Source organism: Tachysurus vachellii, chromosome 9 (genome assembly GCF_030014155.1).
Source record: "Tachysurus vachellii isolate PV-2020 chromosome 9, HZAU_Pvac_v1, whole genome shotgun sequence".
NCBI classification, from domain to species: Eukaryota; Metazoa; Chordata; class Actinopteri; order Siluriformes; family Bagridae; genus Tachysurus; species Tachysurus vachellii.
In genome coordinates this window covers 3,005,554-3,025,447 of record NC_083468.1, presented here as the reverse complement: position 1 = coordinate 3,025,447, position 19,894 = coordinate 3,005,554, and the positions used below count along the sequence as shown (strand labels likewise).

The 19,894-nt window shown below is 37.3% G+C and overlaps 2 protein-coding genes across 3 annotated transcripts; both read left to right on the top strand.

Annotated features, from left to right (window-relative positions):
* Positions 1 to 469: 469 nt before the first annotated feature.
* si:ch73-167i17.6 (regulator of G-protein signaling 9-binding protein) lies at positions 470 to 4,631 on the top strand. The gene has a single exon (XM_060878536.1). It carries the CDS (start codon positions 1,445 to 1,447, stop codon positions 2,171 to 2,173), a length of 729 nt encoding a protein of 242 aa, XP_060734519.1. The 5' UTR covers positions 470 to 1,444; the 3' UTR covers positions 2,174 to 4,631.
* Positions 4,632 to 8,661: 4,030 nt separating this feature from the next.
* On the top strand, positions 8,662 to 19,744 carry pdpr (pyruvate dehydrogenase phosphatase regulatory subunit). Of its 2 annotated transcripts, XM_060878845.1 has the most exons (18): positions 8,662 to 8,928; positions 9,738 to 10,017; positions 10,524 to 10,657; positions 10,742 to 10,823; positions 10,965 to 11,128; positions 11,229 to 11,350; positions 11,568 to 11,685; positions 11,945 to 12,094; positions 12,571 to 12,763; positions 12,850 to 12,974; positions 13,078 to 13,233; positions 13,981 to 14,114; positions 14,698 to 14,846; positions 15,574 to 15,686; positions 15,804 to 15,898; positions 16,021 to 16,110; positions 16,191 to 16,373; positions 17,274 to 19,744. In XM_060878845.1, exons 2-18 carry the CDS (start codon positions 9,749 to 9,751, stop codon positions 17,676 to 17,678), a joined length of 2,682 nt encoding a protein of 893 aa, XP_060734828.1. In that variant the 5' UTR covers positions 8,662 to 8,928; positions 9,738 to 9,748; the 3' UTR covers positions 17,679 to 19,744. The 2 variants fall into 2 exon arrangements, with proteins under 2 accessions (XP_060734828.1, XP_060734827.1); XM_060878844.1 differs by lacking the exon at positions 8,662 to 8,928 and having other exon boundaries at positions 9,709 to 10,017.
* The last annotated feature ends 150 nt before the right edge of the window (positions 19,745 to 19,894 follow it).

The following is a 19,894-nucleotide window of genomic DNA, read 5'->3' as shown; positions in this document are numbered from 1 at the left end:
ATTAGATTTAGTTTCCAAATCATGTCACAATACTTGAAAAGATTAGATTGTTAGACATTAGCTAATGACAGTGATTTTACGCTGTGGGGACATTTTCAATTTGTACATTGGTTCATATTCAGAAATTCTGTCAGTTTGTAATGAAGAACAATGTTTAGAGATTTTCAGTAGTTTCCTTTCAGTATCCATTTTACTCCATTTACTATTCGACACAGATTTTTGTAAATGGTTTAACAATTTGTTTTACAGTAAGTTCTATTTCAGTAGAGATCATTAAAGTTAAATACATACATTTATTTATTTTTTTTAAATCAAGTCTGCTATTTCTTGATTGAATGAGGAATAAAACATGACAGAAGGAAAATAATCACAGATATGATGGTGTAAGTGTTTTGTTATTTCTCTCCTATCACAACAGTTTTCTGAGATTTCTCTGTTTTAATTTTATATTTATTAAAGTTATTTTTTTTGCAGAAGAAATTTAAGGCTCTATGCTCTAAACTTAGTCTATGTTGCCCAATTTATGTCTTTTTCCTCTACATTTTATTTTCTGAAATTAGCTTCTTGGTAACACTCCATATGAATACAGTGTTATTCTCTGAACTATGCGCACAATCCAACAGTTGTCGATTTTACGCGATTGACTGACATACACACGAGCCAATCAGCATGGCTGTGTGAACACAATAGTGTCGGCCAACCAATCAGCTGTTTTGTATCACAGGGTTTTTATTTCTGGGAGCCTCGTGAACGCGAGATTGACTGGTCGTGTCAGTGATGCGCGTCCACGTGAGCTTCTAGTGGTATTTAATGGACAGCGGCTGGGAAGTGAACATCTCCCTGGTGGAAAAATAACCTACACAAAGAGAGAATAAAGACTATAAATGAGCATTTAAACGATTTTAGAAAGCAAGAGCAAGCGCAACGGAGGTTTTTTGCGGATTCGCGGATGGTTTCTTGTATATTTTTTGTCCATCAAAAGGATTTTACTTGGATGCGAGACCTTTTGTGAGCAGCTGTGGACACGTTGCGTGTTTTTTTTACAAGGATTGTGAGCCAGGTATTGTTTCGGGTATATTCATGACGTTGAAAGACATTGAAGTTTGTCGTGTTGGGCGTTAAGATGTAACGCGTAAACGCCGTGGTGCACTGTAGTGTGGGGTGGTGTGGGGTGGGCTGGTGTGGTGTAGGCCACTGACGCCGACTTTAATCTCCGAGGGCAAAAGTAAAGCTGTTTACAGATCCGGTTATTGCTAAGCCTGTGTGCTGTCTTGTAAGGAACAAGAGTAGAAACATGGATGGAGAGAAAGTGACCCGCGCGAGAGCGCTGAGTGAATCTGCGTGGCTGCGGCGCTGCCGTGGAAACTAAGCACCAGCGCGGCGCAGGTTTAGACCCGAAACATCACCAACAGGAAAAACTTTTCCTTTATTTTCCTCCACAAATATGGGTAAAGACGAGTGTAAAACCATGCTGGACGCTTTAAACAAGGTGACCGCCTGCTACCGGCACCTCGTGTCCGCTTTAGGGAGCACGTCGGATTCGCAAAACCTGCGGGAAGAGCTGAAAAAGACGCGGCGGAAAGCGCAGGAACTGGCCGCGGCCAACCGGAGTAGACTGACCACGCTGCTCAAAGACAAGAGCATCAGCAACGACGACCGCGCCGAGTACGAGCGCCTGTGGGTGCTCTTCACCAGCAGCATGGAGATCCTCGAGGTGGACATGAGGAGGTCGCTAGAGATCGGGCAGGAGTTCCCTATTAAGGTGCCAACGCGCCACTTCATCCAGACCGGCATGACCGGGAGCACAGGCACGGTGGCGGCTCGGGCCATGAGCATGCAGAACCTGAAGTACGAAGCAGACGCGGGCATCGACACGGCCGATTTAAAAGATCTGGAGGCCGAGATCGCTCAGCTTGATCAGATGATGGAGGAGATGGAGATGAAGGTGCAGGTGGCGCCGTGGGCGGTGGAGGCCAAACTGGAAGCGGGCGCTGAACTCAAATCCACAGTCAGCGTGGGAAACTCATCCATCGGAGTCATTTCCATCTGCGACGAGGAGCCCAAAGATGGGGGCGAAGGTGAAGCTGGTGTCATGAGGATCTTCGCGGGCATCATTTTCACTGTGGTTTTACTCATTGCAGGCATTCTGGGATATTTGGTCGTCAATCTTTGAAAAAAGGACCTTATTAGGATTGTCACACACACACACACACACACACACACACACACACACACACACACACACACACACACACACACACACACACAAACAAACAAACAAAAAACTGTGACCTACAGGATTTATTCTAGCCTATTTATTTACCTGGCAGAGCTTTGTGTGTTTGTTTGTGTGTGTGTGTGTGTGTGTGTGTGTGTGTGTGTGTGTGTGTGTGTGTGTGTGTGTGGCTTGGACCTGAAAAACTGAAAAGCACAGTCAGTAGCAGTGTTTTATGAATCAGAAGTGATTGCTTTTTTGTTATAAGGAATCCATGGGCCACAATTCTGTTTTAGCAAACTGTAAAAGAAAAGGCTGTAAATTTTATAGTAATTTTTTGGCAACATGGTTGTTACAGTTAAATCTACAGTAATGCATTCTAAAACAAATACGGGAATGTGTTATGCAGTATAAAATAACACATTTACCATAATGTATTTGCTCATTTGGATGATGATCTGCTGGCATACAATTGACTCAAGGTGGGATTTGAACACGCAACATACTAATCTGTATCTCAAACCTTTAAGCTGTGAGCTCAGCTGACTTTCATTGATTCAGTGTATTTTTAGTTTTAGTGATTCAGTGGTTAAAGCTTTGAGTCACACATCAGAAGGTTGTGTGTTCAAATCCCTGTAGTGTTAAAACTCAAGGGTTTTGGTACTTAAGTGAGAACTTTAACCTTCATCTCAGTTGAATCCTATTAATATCAATAGTTGCCTATTTTAAAAGCATCCGCTAAATGAACATATGTCCTGGATTCTGTGTTATGCTACATAACCTAACACAGTACTCTTCTGTAAATATGTTTTACACTTACACCAAATTTTACACCAATTTTACAGCCTTTTTTATTCTCAGTGTAAGTTACAGCGGATTAGTAAGCAAAGCGTAAGACTGAGATGACGTGGATTTAATGGTCATTCATTTTAATGGAGTGAAATAGCATCAAATCAGGCCAAGCTCAGTGTTTACAAAGACCAGGTTACTTTATCGGGTTTCACTGCAGATAATTCATATACAGCAAAATCGAAAAAGCATATGTTCTTCCTTAATGGATGTTAAAGAAACTGTTTCAGCTCAGCAGGCTGTACACGATTAGATATCTGACTGCAGCAGTCTAATCTCGTTAGTTTCACCTGAACCAGATAAATGCAGTTCAATCCGTATTGGATTCTGGTAGATTCAAGTAGCCTTTCAGTGAATTTCACTGTATGATCAGATGATTACAAAATGTAAAATCTTTCTCTAGCTCAGGGGTGTCAAATACATTTTAGGTGAACTGGACTAAAAAAAATCAGATTAAAGACCAATAACACACATCAACTTCTCTTAAACATGTTCACTTATCTGCATTTCACCTGAAAGCTACACTCTAAATGCACAAACAAATTAAACCTATATGCTATAAAATGATAGTTTTACTATAGTTTAGTTCACCGTGTCTTACATAAGTACAGGTATGCGTTAAAAGCCAGAACTGCAATGGATGTTATCAGAAAGATGTAAGTTGTTTAAGTTTGCTAATAAAACAATTATTATTTCCTTGAGATTATTACTTTTATTTTGCTTCCAGAAAGAGTTTTTTTCCCCTTTGAATCTTTAAAACCAGTTACAAACAGTTTTCGATAACTGCTTCTTACATCCTAATTTAGGCGATCTAATTTAGGGTAATTTAAGCGATTTCTGTCTAAATGACAGAAAATCTTATTTTATAATATTTTTTTCCAGTTCACAGAAATGTTTGCTAATAAAAATACATCATGGCATGATATCTGGCTGACAGAAATAAATAAAAATTTTTTTATCAATGTTCAGAATTTTGTAATGCTATTGAATAAAAAGGGCACCTGTTTTTTTTAAAGCTGTTAATAATTGGTCAAACATAGTCATAACTTGCTGGTTAGATTTGTTTCACGTCTAAATCTGTTGGTTTATAATTTTCTCATGACAACCCTGTAAGGATTTCTTAAAGGGGAAGTCACCAATACTCCTAAATGTTACCTCCTGCTTGAAATTGCTTATTAGGACTGGTCTCTGCCTACGGTCTGTATCTTTGACACCCCTTGCTCTGGACACCGTAATTTAATAGAACAACATTTCCAGGAATAAGAGATCACCCATTAGGCTCGTACGTAACACTTACAGACAACACTTCCCGTTAAACTTAAACAGCCGGACAGTGTTAGACTGCTAGTCTTTACAGAAAGCAGTATTTTGGAGATTTCTTCTCATCATGTCCACGTATCAGTTAGTGTTCTTTAGTTGTGCCTCACTCCTACAGGCCCCTTTAGACCGTATCTTATAAAGACGGGTATGACTTTAGGCATCTCTCCACACACTGTAAAAGCAACAACTGTATAGTGATTCTGTACATAATGCAAATTCATGTTGAATTAGTGTACATACAATTAAATATATTTATATCAATAAATAATTTAAACAAATGTCTTGTCTTGTCTGAAAGTGTGATATATATATATATATATATATATATATATATATATATATATATATATATATATATATATATATATATATATTTCTTAATGTGTATTAGGGACATGTTAATAGCCTTTATCTAGGTATAAATCCAAGTAAAAAAAGGAGACGAGAATTGCCTATTCTTAATATTTAAGTTTCTTTACATGAATTTATCATTTATTGCTGAATTCCTGTTTTATAGCATTTTACATAATAATAACAGTAAATGATAATAAACAAATAAAAGTATGTTGTAAAAAATGTGAAAAATTGTTCATATAATTCATGTTGATATGAAATTTATTTGTAAGGAGATGTTTATTTTACATTTTATGAAAAGGAGTCTCTCGTTTTAGCACTTTGTAACAGCCTGTAAGTTTAAGGTTATAGATAAGAACAATAATTTATAGATGATATAAGATTAGTGAGAACAGGAACTAATGTGTTTAACAGACATTGCTATATACCATTAGAATTGCTGTTACACAATGTGGCTTTAATAATAATAAAATAATGTAATCATTTTCAAAATGCTGTGATATAAGAGCTTGATTAAAAGCCTTCTAACTTGTCCTGGTGATGGGCCACAACACACCATCCCTAGCCTGTCTAACACTGTAGGTCACTGTACGGGAAAAAAAAAATAATAATAATAATTGTAATAATTGTCAGTGTTGTGAAAATTTTATATATATATATATATATATATATATATATATATATATATATATATATATATATATATATATATATATAATAAAAAAGACTTATACTGGTTCAGAAATGAATCAAATTTGTGAAATAATAAACTAACCCTTATATAAGTGTATATCTGTGTAACCAATATGATCTATAACAGGGTTAAAATAAGGGGGGGGGGGGTAATTATTTATCATACATGTCATTTCTATATTTACTTCATTTCTCATGCTCTTCTTTGCTTTGCTTCTTCGGTGCTTAAGGGCATTTTAATATCTGATTTCCCGAGTGCACTGAGAGTGAGGGATTGAGTGATCGCCATGGTTACAGCATCAAGCACCTATCTTTCCTCCAGCAGAAGCGAGTGGCGTTCGAGCATCAAAGACTCTTTAGAGTGCTTGTTGAGGAAAACTTGGACAGGGTGAGGAGCACTTTCATAGTAATGGGACACAAGTACTTCAGTGATACACTGAAAATGCAGTAAAATACTGGATCAATATTTGGAGTGTAGTAGAAGTAAGAGTAGTAGTAGTGATAGCAGTAATATTAATATCAGCTGCAGTGGTAGTAGTTGTAATAACAGTAATAATAGTCATTTTAATAGTAGGAGTAGCAGCAGCAGCAGCAGTAGTAATAGTAGTAGTACAAGTAAAAAAAAAACAAGTACTATAAAAGTTTAAATGTAAGAGATTTTTATGTCAGAGTAATTAAGTATTAAATTGTTATAATCCTTAAGTAAAGTATAAACTTTTTATTTTTTATTTTAACACATTAAGTTACACAAGTATTATCCACCCTTGCAAAGTAAAACTTTTGTTTTAATATATATGGATTTTTTTAAAGTTAGGTGACACCGGATTTAGAGATAAACATCGCTTTAATTCCAGGTTTAAGCTAAAATTGTGATTCGTAACATTATTCTGCATTAATTAGAGTTAAAAATCATTTATTTATTAAATGTAAACACTTTTAAATAAATAGAATTAAATGTGCACACTTTTTTTTCTTTATGTCTTTTATATATTTTAATTGAGGAAGACTTCATCCATATTTTCCACAAGAAAAATGTTGTATTTGGTACTTGATATTGTTGTATAAAGTTTGTAATGATCCGACTAGCAAACTAAGAGAAGAAATCATTTCTGCCCAAGGTTTAAAATTTAGTTAATTAGTCTCCCTTCTGTGGCTTATGACTCATGACTTCATACTGACTGGAATGAGGGCTTGTTAAGGGCAAGAAAATCAATGACATTTAAAGGCCAAGGCACATCTCCAACATATAACTAGCGTTATCGTTCTGTTTACAATGCCAGAATGAGGGAAAATTAATTTTTTGGAATGGTTATAATATTTCTGGGTGCTATCCATTTTTAATGGATACATAATACATAGATCGTCCCTAGTTAAGAGACAGGAGAACAAATCATTCAAACCAAAATCATTTTTTTTCTAATCTATCTATTTTCAGAAGTGTAATCCAGAATTAATGGCAGTTTTACATTTAAAAGTTAATTCTATCTTATTTCTTTAGGTGTATATATTATTTCAAATGTATTATTGAATTTTATAAATCAATGTTAATAATTCATTTTTGTGTCATGCAAAGATTCAGGATTCTAAAAAAAAATGAATTCTAACAATTTTAACTATTAGAACTAATTTGGGGGAAACAATGTCGTTCCTAAAGACAATTTTAAATAAATGCATGCAAATTATCTCTTAAATAAATGTCATATTCACATATCTTCTGCTATATTTGATTTCTATTTTTTTAACCATAGAAAATAAAAAAATAATTCAAATGAAAATGAGGTACATTTTAGATTTCTTTCTTACATACATTTTTTTTCCATATAATCAAGATAAAAAACCATCAGCAGTATGTTACTTAGAGCTCCTCCTAGAGGTTTAAACTAGTCACAACATGCAGTCATTTTTTTATATGAATTGTTCAACATCTCTGGTGAACATAAAAGTGTTCCTGCCTTTATTTCCTTTCCTGGTCCCACTGACAGAATAGACAATGCATTATAATTAAATGGAATTAAAAAAATAAACAAATCAGTTGCAGTTGTTTTTCTTGATAAGGTGCTCTCTTGATATGAAAAAAAACTTTTATCCGTCTGTCTTTAAAAGTAAAATATACTTTTTGCCTTAGTTTTGTAGGATATTTCATTGTGTGACTGGACACTCAAAGGCAGTGGTCTGCTGTATGCTAAATCATGTGTACACTGTGTAACCGGATACACCAAGCTAATAAAAAATACTTGTCATCTGAGCATCCTTATAATGAATTCCTCCCTGAAATAGATATATAGACAGGGTTTGATGTGCGTGTGTGAAGGAGGCAGAGCTGAATGCTGGTACTGTGATTTCATAAAAAGATCAATTATTTTGAACTTTTTTTTTAACAAAATAAAACATATTTATTTTAAAAACTGGTTAATAACACTATTTTTTTGTTCCAGTGTGATATCAATAAAAGTACAACATTAAACCTCAACATTTTCCCAAAAAGGCCACGATTACTGTCCAGAATTTGTCACTTCGTAGGAAGCCAGGAAGATATGATGCCAGATGTCATAAAATAAGAGCAGGAAATTTTTTTTTTCCTAATAATATTCAAGCAACAAGTTAAAAGATAAATCCATTTTCTTCGTGTTCTTTCATGTCATACAGAATGCTTTCCAGAAAAAAAAGTGGTGATTAAAACAACACTCACTCTCACTCACTCACTCATTTTCTACCGCTTATCCGAGATTAAAACAACAGAAAAATGAAAAATAAAATGTTCTATATAGAACTAACCAAAGTGAATAATACATCATATCTAAGCCATCAGGTTTGTTTGCCATCAAGTCTGTTTCCCTAAAAGATTCTTCTTCATGTTGTTATAGCAGATAAACGGTTTCAGTTATAATTTTTTCTCTCTATTTAGAATGTATTGAATATATTTTCCCGTACCAACATGTTCTGATGTTTTATTCGTCTATAAAAACAAAAAAAAACAATGATTTGTCACTCATGAATTATTTCTTTAATTCAATATAAGTGATTTTTCCCTCACCAGCCTTTGGTTTTCTCTCCATTGTATAAACAAGACCAAGTTTATATATTTCCTTTTCTTTAGAGGAAATGTTTTACAAAGTCCTGACACTGGAGACTTCTTCCATAAGGCTATTTAAACATGATGTTAAACAAATCAACACTTTCTGGTGTCTTCACCTTAGTAGTGTGCACTATTTAGTGAACCTACAGCATTCACAATTGAACACTTGACCAGAGTATTTTCTCATATCAGCCTTAAGAGCAAAGAAGAACCGAAGTCCATTACAAACTAGCAAAACAAGCAATCAGGATAATTATTATAGACATGTAACTCTAAGGAACAAAAGTAAACAAACCTCTGACTAGGTTAAAAGTCTCAGCTTTCGTCTGTCATTTAGTTCTAAATAATAAAATTAGAGGTTAAAGTTGACATTAAACGGAAAAAAACAACATTCTGCTTGGAGTTGGAGCAGGAAAACCAGGTAAGCAGCTGTCATTGCTTTCTTTAACCAGCTTTAATATAAACACAAACAATGGCTTTATTCCTAAAGTCTTAGCTTTGCTAGCTTGACAGCTTAGCAAGCTTAATGTTAGCTAGCATACAGAATGCTAGTTGTTGTTAGCACTAGCTCATAGGTGTATATATCTATGGCACTAGCTAACGTCTTAGCACTTGAATACCGTTAACGTTAGAGCTAGTTCGATTGTTTACTTGTTTATTTGTTTATTTGTTTATTTATTTTAAAAGTCAACGTTTGTTAGAAGTCAGACGTCGTTTAGCTTCATTATAATATAGATGAGGTTTGTTTTTCTCGACCTTTAATGATCTGTTTTGGTTGTTTTTGCGCTAGCGAGTTAGCTATCGACAGTTAATTATTTAACACGGAGTTTAAAGTTATAAAATGAATTATTAAAGGTTTATAACTCAAGATTGCAATTTAAAAACAATTTAAATTACTATTAAAAGTCCAAGCACAATTTTAATTAATAGCACTACTTGTGCTATTAAAAGTCCAAGCTGTCACGAGCAGGAAAAAATATAAAGTATAATGTTTTTTTTCAATAATTTTTATTTTATTTGCTATTATAACATTAATATTAGAATGACAGTCAGACACTTTCGTGTGTTTTTGTGTTTTTATCTAAAATATGTCATGTTAAAGACAGGAAAAATATTTCAGAGCAAAATGTACAGGACTCTTAAGTTGGTGCAAGGAGGGAAAAATATTATATTTGATCATGTGTCAAATATTTGGTCACACATCTGTACCTGTGTGTTGTATTATTACAGGTGTAGGTGCCATGCGTGGCTGTGTGTGGAGCTTTCGAGCTCTGTCTCCAGACCTGCTCCCCCGGCTCCTCTCCCACTCTCGGTGCTGTAGAACCCGAGCGATCTGCCATGGCATGTTTAGCTCGGTACGGTTTTTCAGTACGGCTCCAGAAGCCCAGGTCGCACCTTTGCCCAGCCAGGCCCGAGTCGTGATCTGTGGTGGGGGAATCGTAGGAACATCTGTCGCCTATCATCTGGCGAAGTTAGGATGGACAGAGGTTGTGCTTCTGGAGCAGGGGAGGTGAATATTATGCAATAAATATTCTTGTACGAGAGTTTTTGTTCCATTGCAAGAATGATTTCAAGTTCACAATGCTTTTGGTGGAGAATTTTTATTAGTTATAGTAACATTATTTATAATAATAATAAAAAAAAATCAGTATAGATCTGACTGTTATTGACAGCTCCATCCATCCATCCATCCATCCATCCCTTTCTTTTATTTCTTCCCTTCATCATTGTATGCTTTTCTTTCTCTCAGATGTTTTTTCATTCCTTCCATTTCCATTAAGGTGGAAGTGTTGTAAATTCCAGATTCACTTTTTTTAATAAAATATTTTTTTTACCTTTTATTTATTTGTCTTTTGGTACGAGCAAAAGAAATTTCAATCCACCCAAATAAATGGGATCTGGAATTGTATTGCAAAGACAATTCTCAGATGGATAAAACAAATCTTTGCTGTGTACAAAGCCTCAAGGTTACTTTTCAGGTGTTCAGGTAAGAAGGCTGTTTGTTTTGTGTTGTAGACTCGGAGCTGGCACGACTCGACTATGTGCGGGGATAGTAAGTGTTGCAAAACCCATTTTTATTGAGAGCCAGATGGCCAACTATTCGAATTCCCTTTATGAGCGTCTAGAGCAGGAGACCGGAGTCAAAACAGGTGTGTAAAACCTGCATATTTACAATTGTCATGCATTACAAAGAAACCTTTTCTTAGATGAGGTTTTGTCTGCATGTTGTACAGCTTTTGCCAGGACAGGATCTCTGTGTTTGGCTCAGAATCAGGACCGTTTCCTGTCGCTGAAGCGTCTGGCATCCAGACTCAAGTAAGTTCTTATTGTCTTTAAAACATTGATCAGAGTCTGTACTAATGTATGTGTGCGATAAAACGGTTAGGAGAACTAATCAATCCTCACACTAGGCACGTCTTATAATTTGTTTCATTAATTCTTCCTTTGATGATTTAGTGTTTTGGGAATAGACTGTAACATCATCAAACCCAAAGAGGTTTCCAAGCTTCACCCTTTGGTGAACATTCATGACTTGGTGGGAGCCCTTCACCTTCCGGGAGACGCCGTGGTGTCGCCTCCAGACGTCAATCACGCCCTGGCAGTGGCAGCAGCAAGGCACGGTGAGATTTGCGAAGCTTTAGTGTTTAAACTTCACTTTGAGATTCAAAACAGCATCTCTACATTTGTCTTTAATTCTTTTCTGTCATAAATCCATTGCAGGAGTCCAGATCCATGAACGAACCAGCGTGAACCAGGTTCTCGTGGAAAAGGGTCACGTCAAAGCAGTGGAGACGGAACGAGGCTCCATTGATTGCGAGTACTTTGTCAACTGTGCAGGACAGGTTTGTCTGTTGAGAGACATTACAGTTCACTTTCCAACTACAGGGAAAAAAAGTTAAAGAATTCTTAAAAGAAATCTTGTGTACTTGCTATGTGTATGTATTTTAAATAGGAAAAAAATAGTTTTTTTCAACAAGAAAATTGTTCAATAATTAAATGTGCTAGATCTTTAAATACATACATCTAAGGTCGTGTTTCACCTGTTTGATGTTCTTGCAGTGGGCGTATGAACTCGGCCAGAGCAGCGAAGTGAAGGTCTCTGTACCTCTGCACGGCTGTGAACACTTTTACCTCCTCACCAAACCTTTACAGGAATCGCTTCAACCCACAACACCCGGTAACACACGACAAAACAGACACTCCGTACGCACTATGCTGTTAACCGGAAGTCTGCTTGTATTTCATGTCCTCTGTTTGATGATTACATAATTGAATTGCGGCTGCAGCTGCTCACGCTAGCCACTAGTCATCATGTTGTGTTCAATGGTTCACAGTTACAATCAATTATTAAAACACTTAATTATAAATATACCTATACAGATTCAGGTTGAATTGAATGCTAAATGAATTGAGGTGATAAATGTGACTCTGTGTAGTGGTGATGGATATGGATGGGAGGATCTATGTACGAAGCTGGCAGGGTGGCGTTCTTTCCGGAGGCTTCGAGAAAAACCCCAAACCCATTTTCACAGAGGGCCGCAATCAGCTGGAGATCCAAAACATGCAGGAGGACTGGGACCATTTTGGTGAGTCCAGCTTCGTGACACATTGAATACATTTCCAGGTTTTCGGAGGCTTTTACATCTGCAGTGTTTAGTGCATGGCGTGTTCTTGAAGTCGTACCGTGCTTAGGCATCAAACACACTCTGGTGAGCACCAACAGAAATGATCTGAGAGCTTGTAAGTGAGGTCAAGTGTGGTTCGTTTGCAGGAAGGGAATCAAGCGTGACGTAGGTTTTTAGATGTAAGCTGCCAAACTATAGAAAGACTGACTGGTTTAGAGACGTGGACCAAGAAACAAAAAGAGAAAATAGAAACTTAGTCAAAATTTAAAGTAAATATTTATATGTTCTTAGATTATTTGTATTTGTGATCTCTACATGCACTTGACTCTTTGGTTTGTTTCCCTCAGAAACAGAAAAGTCAAAGTTCCCTCATAAAAGTGCCATCACTGTCAGATTGAGTATTTAGATCTTGTATTCATGAGCAAAATCTTTTCCAGAGCCCATGTTGAGCGCCCTGATGAGACGAATGCCGAGCCTGGACTCGTGTGAGATCCATCAGCTGGTGAACTGTCCCGAGTCCTTCACCCCAGACATGCGCTGCCTCATGGGCGAGACTCCAGGAGTGCACGGCTACTTCGTCCTGGCAGGCATGAACTCCTCGGGTCTGTCTTTTGCAGGAGGAGCTGGCAAGTAAGGACGGAGCTGAACCCGTTTTCAAAAGCTGGCTGTATATCCTCATGCTGTATTTTTACTTCTGTGTTTTTAACTCGACTCAGATATTTGGCTGAATGGATGACATACGGCTACCCGAGTGCCAACATTTGGCCTCTGGACATCAAGCGCTTCGGGAATCTGCAGAGCAGCCGCACATTTCTACGCCATCGTGTGATGGAGGTCATGCGTAAGTACTGAATAAAGATCATTGTGGTATTAAAGCAGTAATACGGCTCTCTTCCTTTCTCCTCACTCGGTATTGTGTTTATTTCTCTCTCTGATTGCTTTAGCCCTGCTGTATGAGCTGAAAGTGCCAAGATGGGACTTTCAGACAGGCAGACAGCTGCGCACCAGCCCCCTTTATGATCGTCTGGACACGCAGGGGGCTCGTTGGATGGAGAAGCATGGCTTTGAACGGGCCAAATACTTTGTTCCACCAGGAAAGGGTGAGAGACGGTTAGAAGATGTTTTTGTTCCGTAGGTCAACCACAGACTATCGCTAGACTCTACAAGGGACCAATGCTGTTCTAACATAATCTGTACAAATATAAATAGTACAAGCGTACACTCTATATAATGTGCATCATATTTGTGCACAGTGTTTATTAGAATTTGCTGTGTTCTTGTGTGACAGTCTTATATACATAGCACATATATATATATATATATATATATATATATATATATATTCATCTGTATATTATATTCATAGTATATATATATTCATTTGTATATTATATTCATAGAACATACATATCTGTAAATTACTGTTTATAGTAATAGCCATATATTTTGCTACAGCACATATCCTTCTGTAAATCTGTATATTTGTTCATAGTACGCACACTTCTGTAAATAACTCCATATTACCACTTATTTAAATCTTGTACAAACTCTATATCCTGCACTTGCTACTATTGCACTCTGGTTAGACTTAAACTGCATTTCGTTGCCTTGTACTTGTACATGTGTAATGACAATAAAGTAATCTAATCTAATCTAATCTTAGCCTAAAGGTTTCATCCAATTTCCTTCTAAAACTGACACAACTTGTGTTTACTTCTCTAGTATTTTCTTTATTTATCAACATTTCATTTTATTATTTTGTAAGGTGTCATTACTTTACAGTATTTTTTTTCCATGTGTAAGCTGCTTGTTTTTTTTTTTCTCTGACTTTTCCTTAATAAATCCAGATTTGCTGGCCCTGGACCAGAGTAAAACCTTCTACAAGCCTGACTGGTTTGACATCGTAGGTGCTGAGGTGAAGTGCTGTAAGGAGGCCGTGTGTGTCATCGACATGTCCTCCTTTACCAAGTTTGAGCTCACAGTGAGTGACCGTAGGAGTAGTGACTGTACTACTATGGATTTTTATTTTTCTTCAGTTCTATTCAGGCAGGAATAAATTGTCATGTGGTTCTGGGATAGTTTTCTGTTTTCTGTATTGTTTGATTTCCATTCAAATCGCGCATTAAAGTGTTTTTCACCAAACTCAGTCACTGTAAAAGCTGAGAAAGCCTTTTAGTAGGAGAAAGAGAATAAAATTGTTGCTTGTTTTGTAAAAGCATATTTAGTATTAATAAAGTATTATTATTATTATTATTATTATTATTATTATATTAATATGAATAATTATATAAAAAATAAAATCAATAATACTAATAATACATTTATTTATAGTGTATGTTTGTTTTTATTGTTATTGATAAAACAGAACATTAAATGATACATGATTAATTTACAGTTAATAATAAATCATAATCATAAATAATAGAAGCTCATTAAAATACAAAAAGTCGTTTCTGTGATGAGGTTTAGGTCCCGAGTGTGTGGCCAGATTTAATCTCAATGATAAACTCAAATTTTGTTCCTGTACGACTGCATCATTAACTCGCTTCCTTTTTTACTACCAGTCTTCCGGAGGCCAGGCCTTGGAGCTGCTCCAGCGACTCTGTTCTAACGACCTGGATGTCCCTGTAGGACACATCGTCCACACAGGCATGCTCAACGAGAGAGGAGGCTACGAGAACGACTGCAGTGTGGTGCGCCTGAGCAAGAACAGGTCCGTCAGGAGGAAGTGGCCATCAAAACAGAGCAAATAGCTTCGGGTTAATCGTGTACTGCCTGATTTGTTCTTTTTCTTGGAGATGATGAGTGATTAGAGCGGGAATGATTAATCCTGGTCGAATGTTGGATTACAAAAAAAACAAAACAAAACAGGAAATGCTTATTTTTGATTGGAGATAAAAGGTTTTACATTACGTGTACATAGTGAGGGATTTCATACCGATTTCGTACCATGTAATGAATAAGGAATACAAATTGCATTGTCTCTGGGATATTTTTTTTAAATATTTTTTATTTTTCTTTCAAATATAATGTGATATTTTATAAATTTACAGTAGTTTTCATCGGTGTCGAGGTCACGGATCTGTTTAGGCGCTCGAGTTCTTCTGATCCGTACTAAACAAACCATGTCTTCATGGAGCTCAGGGGCTTTGTGCACGGCTGCATTGTCAAGCTGGATCATTGTTTGAGCTTCTTAATTCCAGTGAAGTGACATCGTAATGCTACAGCACACAGGATATGTGGGAACAGTTTGCAGAAGAACCGTATATATGCACGTGATGGTCAGGGGTGCACATACTTTTGCCCATAAAGGGTAAAATGCAGATTAAAAACGCTACGATTAGAAGCAGTTTATACGAGATCCAGTGTTGTGTGTGTGTGTGTGTGTGTGTGTGTGTGAAGATTCTGCCTGATGATTTATTTTCCCACTTTCTCTCTAGTTTCTTCATCATCTCACCTACAGATCAGCAAGTGCATTGTTGGTCTTGGATTAAGAAGTACATGCCCAGTGACCCACAGCTCCACCTAGAGGACGTCTCTTGGAAATACACCGGTCTGTCATCAAATGAGGATCTATGAAGCTTAGTAATCATACCATCATTGTCAAAAATGAATGAGTCAATAGTGTTAATGATAGTTAACATCTCATCTCATCTCATGCACCTTGCAGCTCTTAATCTGATTGGTCCTCGGGCGATGGATGTGTTGTCCGAGCTCTCGTACGTCTCTATGACTCCGGAGCATTTTCCTTCTCTGTTTTGTAAGGTGAGTAGCAGACCTTGTCTTTTCGCTCAGGTCTTGTCCTTTTTTTTTACGGCTGATAGTACGAAAAATTGGACGTTTTAGTTGAGGCCTAATCTTTAAAACTCTTTGTGTTCTCATCACAGGAAATGAGTGTGGGTTACGCTAACGGAATCCGAGTCATGAGTATGACTCACACAGGAGAGCCAGGCTTCATGCTGTACATCCCAATAGAGGTGAGGTGCTCCGAAATGTCCTTCATCACACGGAACATCAGCTACCGAGGTATAATTTGAACCCGATTTGTTTTTCCCAGTACGCGCTGCACGTGTATAACGAGGTCATGTCAGTGGGGCAGAAGTACGGCATCCGTAACGCAGGATACTACGCGCTGCGCAGCCTGCGTGTCGAAAAGTTCTTCGCCTTCTGGGGACAGGATCTGGACTCGTTCACGACGCCCCTCGAGTGCGGTCGCGAGTTCCGAGTTAAATTCGACAAGGTTAGTGAAAGTATCTTATCCTTACCTTTGGGTCGTGACCTCAACAGTGTCGAGATGTGTAAATAGGAGGAAACTGAAAATTATTTGTTGTCTGTAAATATTAAATCTGATGTTTATGAGTATGACACCGAAGTGGTGTAAAACTCTCTTCCTTACTGTTTTTTTAATGCAAAATTGAGAAGATTAGGATCACAATATTTGAAGACATTTCCACAGACTGTGTATATTTGAATATAGTTTAAATAACAAACTGCCAATGAATCATTTTAATCATTCAAATAAATTGTATGTAATGAATAAAAAACAAACAAACAAGAAATTCACAATTTTAAAGATTCGGCACATTATTTTAATTATTGTCATGCCGTGTTTTATATACTGTAATCCCACAGCAGGAACCATTTAACATATTAAATTAAAAATAAAAAGATATATAGAAAATATCTAAAACATATATTAGACCTCCAGGGTCGGGGTTCGATTCCCTCCTCCGCCTTGTGTGTGTGGAGTTTGCATGTTCTCCCCGTGCCTCGGGGGTTTCCTCCTGGTACTCCGGTTTCCTCCCCCTGTCCAAAGACATGCATGGTAGGTTGATTGGCATCTCTGGAAAATTGTCAGTAGTGTGTGATTGCGTGAGTGAATGAGAGTGTGTGTGTGTGTGTGCCCTGCGATGGGTTGGCACTCCGTCCAGGGTGTATCCTGCCTTGATGCCCGATGACGCCTGAGATAGGCACAGGCTCTCCGTGACCCGAGGTAGTTCGGATAAGCGGTAGAAGATGAATGAATGAATGAATGAATGAATGAATATATTAAAAATAATAAAACCTTAAGAGAACGTATTTCTTCATGTTTTTATTTACGTATACAGTATGTTGGAACATCTTGTGTACTTTACTCCAGGATACTGATTTCCTGGGCAGGGAAGCTCTGTTGCAGCAGCGTCAGGAAGGAGTGACGCGCCGCTTCATCATGCTAGTCCTGGAGGATCACGATGCCGAGCTGGACCTGTGGCCGTGGTGGGGCGAAGCCATTTACCGTAACGGCGAGTTGGTGGGTGTGACCACCAGTAGCGCCTACAGCTACACACTGAAGCGCCACGTGTGTCTGGCTTTCATCAGCTCACCCGGCGCACACGGCACCGCCAACGTCATCACACCCGACTTCATCAACCGCGGCGAATACCAAGTGGACATCGCCGGACACAGGTACCCAGCCAAGGCCAAGCTTTACCCGTTCAGCTCACTGTTTGCTCAACAGAGACGCCGCAAAGAGGACGTGGAGCTGAGCAACTTTCAGGGCAAGTAATGGATTAAATAATGTACGGCTCAAAGTACGGACAAGTAAACCTCAGCATTGTTTTTTTTTTTGTTTCCCCTAAAATTATTTTCCTTCCTTTTTTGCTTCCTAAGTGCAATACACATCACCATATGTGCTGTAGCATTAAGGTTTGTCAGGGTTCATCACCCTGTCCTCTGGAACGCCAGCTTTCCATCTCCAAAGTGCATCTGTCCACATTGCACAAGCTTCACTACCTGCTCAGGTGTGTTTGGAGGTGAACGACCCGCCGGTCTGAGGACCGGATTGAGAATCCTCTCTGAGCTGTGTTATAGTACATGTCTGTAATATAGCCTGTGTTTTTGTGTGTGTGTGTTTTCTTTTCCTCTAATGAGCACTGTGTTGTCTTTGTGAGTCTTTCGCTTTAAAACGGATACAGAAACACTAGAAAGGAAAGTCACTCTTTTTCTCAGCACCAGGAAATCTGAGCTAGAGAGGGTGGAGATTAGGATGAAAAATATCTGATTAATCCTTTAAATAATCCGTCCTGTGAACTGAACATGTCTTTACTTTCTGCCCGAATGAAATGCTCCTCTGTAATTACAGTTAAGTCGTATTTTTCTACGTAACCCTGATACCCTCTGACAATCCAGTCCAGATCGTTGCGAAGGCTCGCGTCGGTGTCTGAAGCGTTTTGCACATAACATGATGCCATTTTATCATAACGTTAAGACGTGCGTCCGCAATCTCCAAGCCATTCTGAATATATATGTCAAATAAAGAAATTATTTTTATATATATAGTGTACAATATACACTATTGGAATGTAGAGTAGTGTATATAGCATGCGTTTGTGCAAAAGGGCCATAAATATCTAAACCCCGTACCGGTTTGATGCACTTCACTATATTATACGATGCGTTATAATGCATCATAGCGTCACGTACTTTACTGGGACTAAAGCACTGTTGTGAAGTCTGAAGTGTTTTTAATACTTCGTGGTTGTTGCACAACACCGTGTAGGTTGTTTTGTTGAAGGAAAGAACTGAGGAACATCTCAGTTTGCCAAATGTCACGTACGGATGTTGAAGTCCGGATTTTTTTTTTGTTAAAAAAAAAAAAAAAAAAAAAGCATCTTCATGCACTTCCAGAATCAACTGTTGGTTTGTGTTCAGTGTAACTCTGTTTCTCTTTCTTTGTGTGTGTGTGCATGTGTGTGATGTTGTGTATGAGAATATGATAAAATATAAAGCTGCACTGTCAAAATATATATAATTTTTGTTTTCATTGTTTTTTCCTCATCGTTGTTCGAAGTCCCTGTTTTACTTTTAAAAGAATTTAAAATTAATAAAAATTCTAATTATTTTTCAAGATGAATAAATTCCTTCTCTAAGTGTGTTTCTGTTTCCCAGTTAAACGCTTGTAATAAGCTTTAAATAACTTTTTGACAAAAGTGCAAAAGTTTGTATCCCCTTTAGGACTTCATAAAGAATGTATTTCATTTTTGGATGTTAGGTTTCAAAGCTTTACCTTCATTCAAACAAGTAACATATCAAATACAGTGCATTTTATGACCGACTCCCTTTTTGAATATTATATAAATATTTTCTAATAACTCCAAGCTCTTTTAAAAAAATTATAATGCTTCTGTTGTGTTTTTTTTTTTTTTGAATGTTGCAGATAAATTACAAACCCTGAGGTACGTTTTTGTTAAACTTTTGCTCTCAGCTGTACAGTAAGTAAACACACCCATGACAGTGTTGGTGTACAGTACAGTTTGTGTTGGATTTGTGTGTTGTGTAACTGAGACGTGATTTGTGTGCAGATTAACTTGTTCATCGCACTACATTTGGAAAATGGAGCTGAAATGAAACCAGATCGGTTGTCGTTGGCACACAGAGTGTTTTCGTCTGTTTACGTCTGTTCTGCTTTTATTTTTTAGGCTGCTGTAACGTACATATCGTCTGAAAGTCCTGTTCTTTTTGTCTTTTGAAAACAAAAGAGGTTTGTTAAGGCTGTACATCATATTTCATGTATTTATACTCTTCTGTACAGGTGTTTGTCTGTATCATTAAATAAATAAATAGATAAACGGAGTGGTTTCGTCTGATTAAACATCTGTAAAAACGTCTGTAACGGGATTCTACAGATACTTTACACAGACTGTGTTCATTATGAGGCAAGTTTAAAGATCTGGTTTAATAAATAAATCATTTATGAAGAGTGAGTTCCAGGTTTGTGTTTGA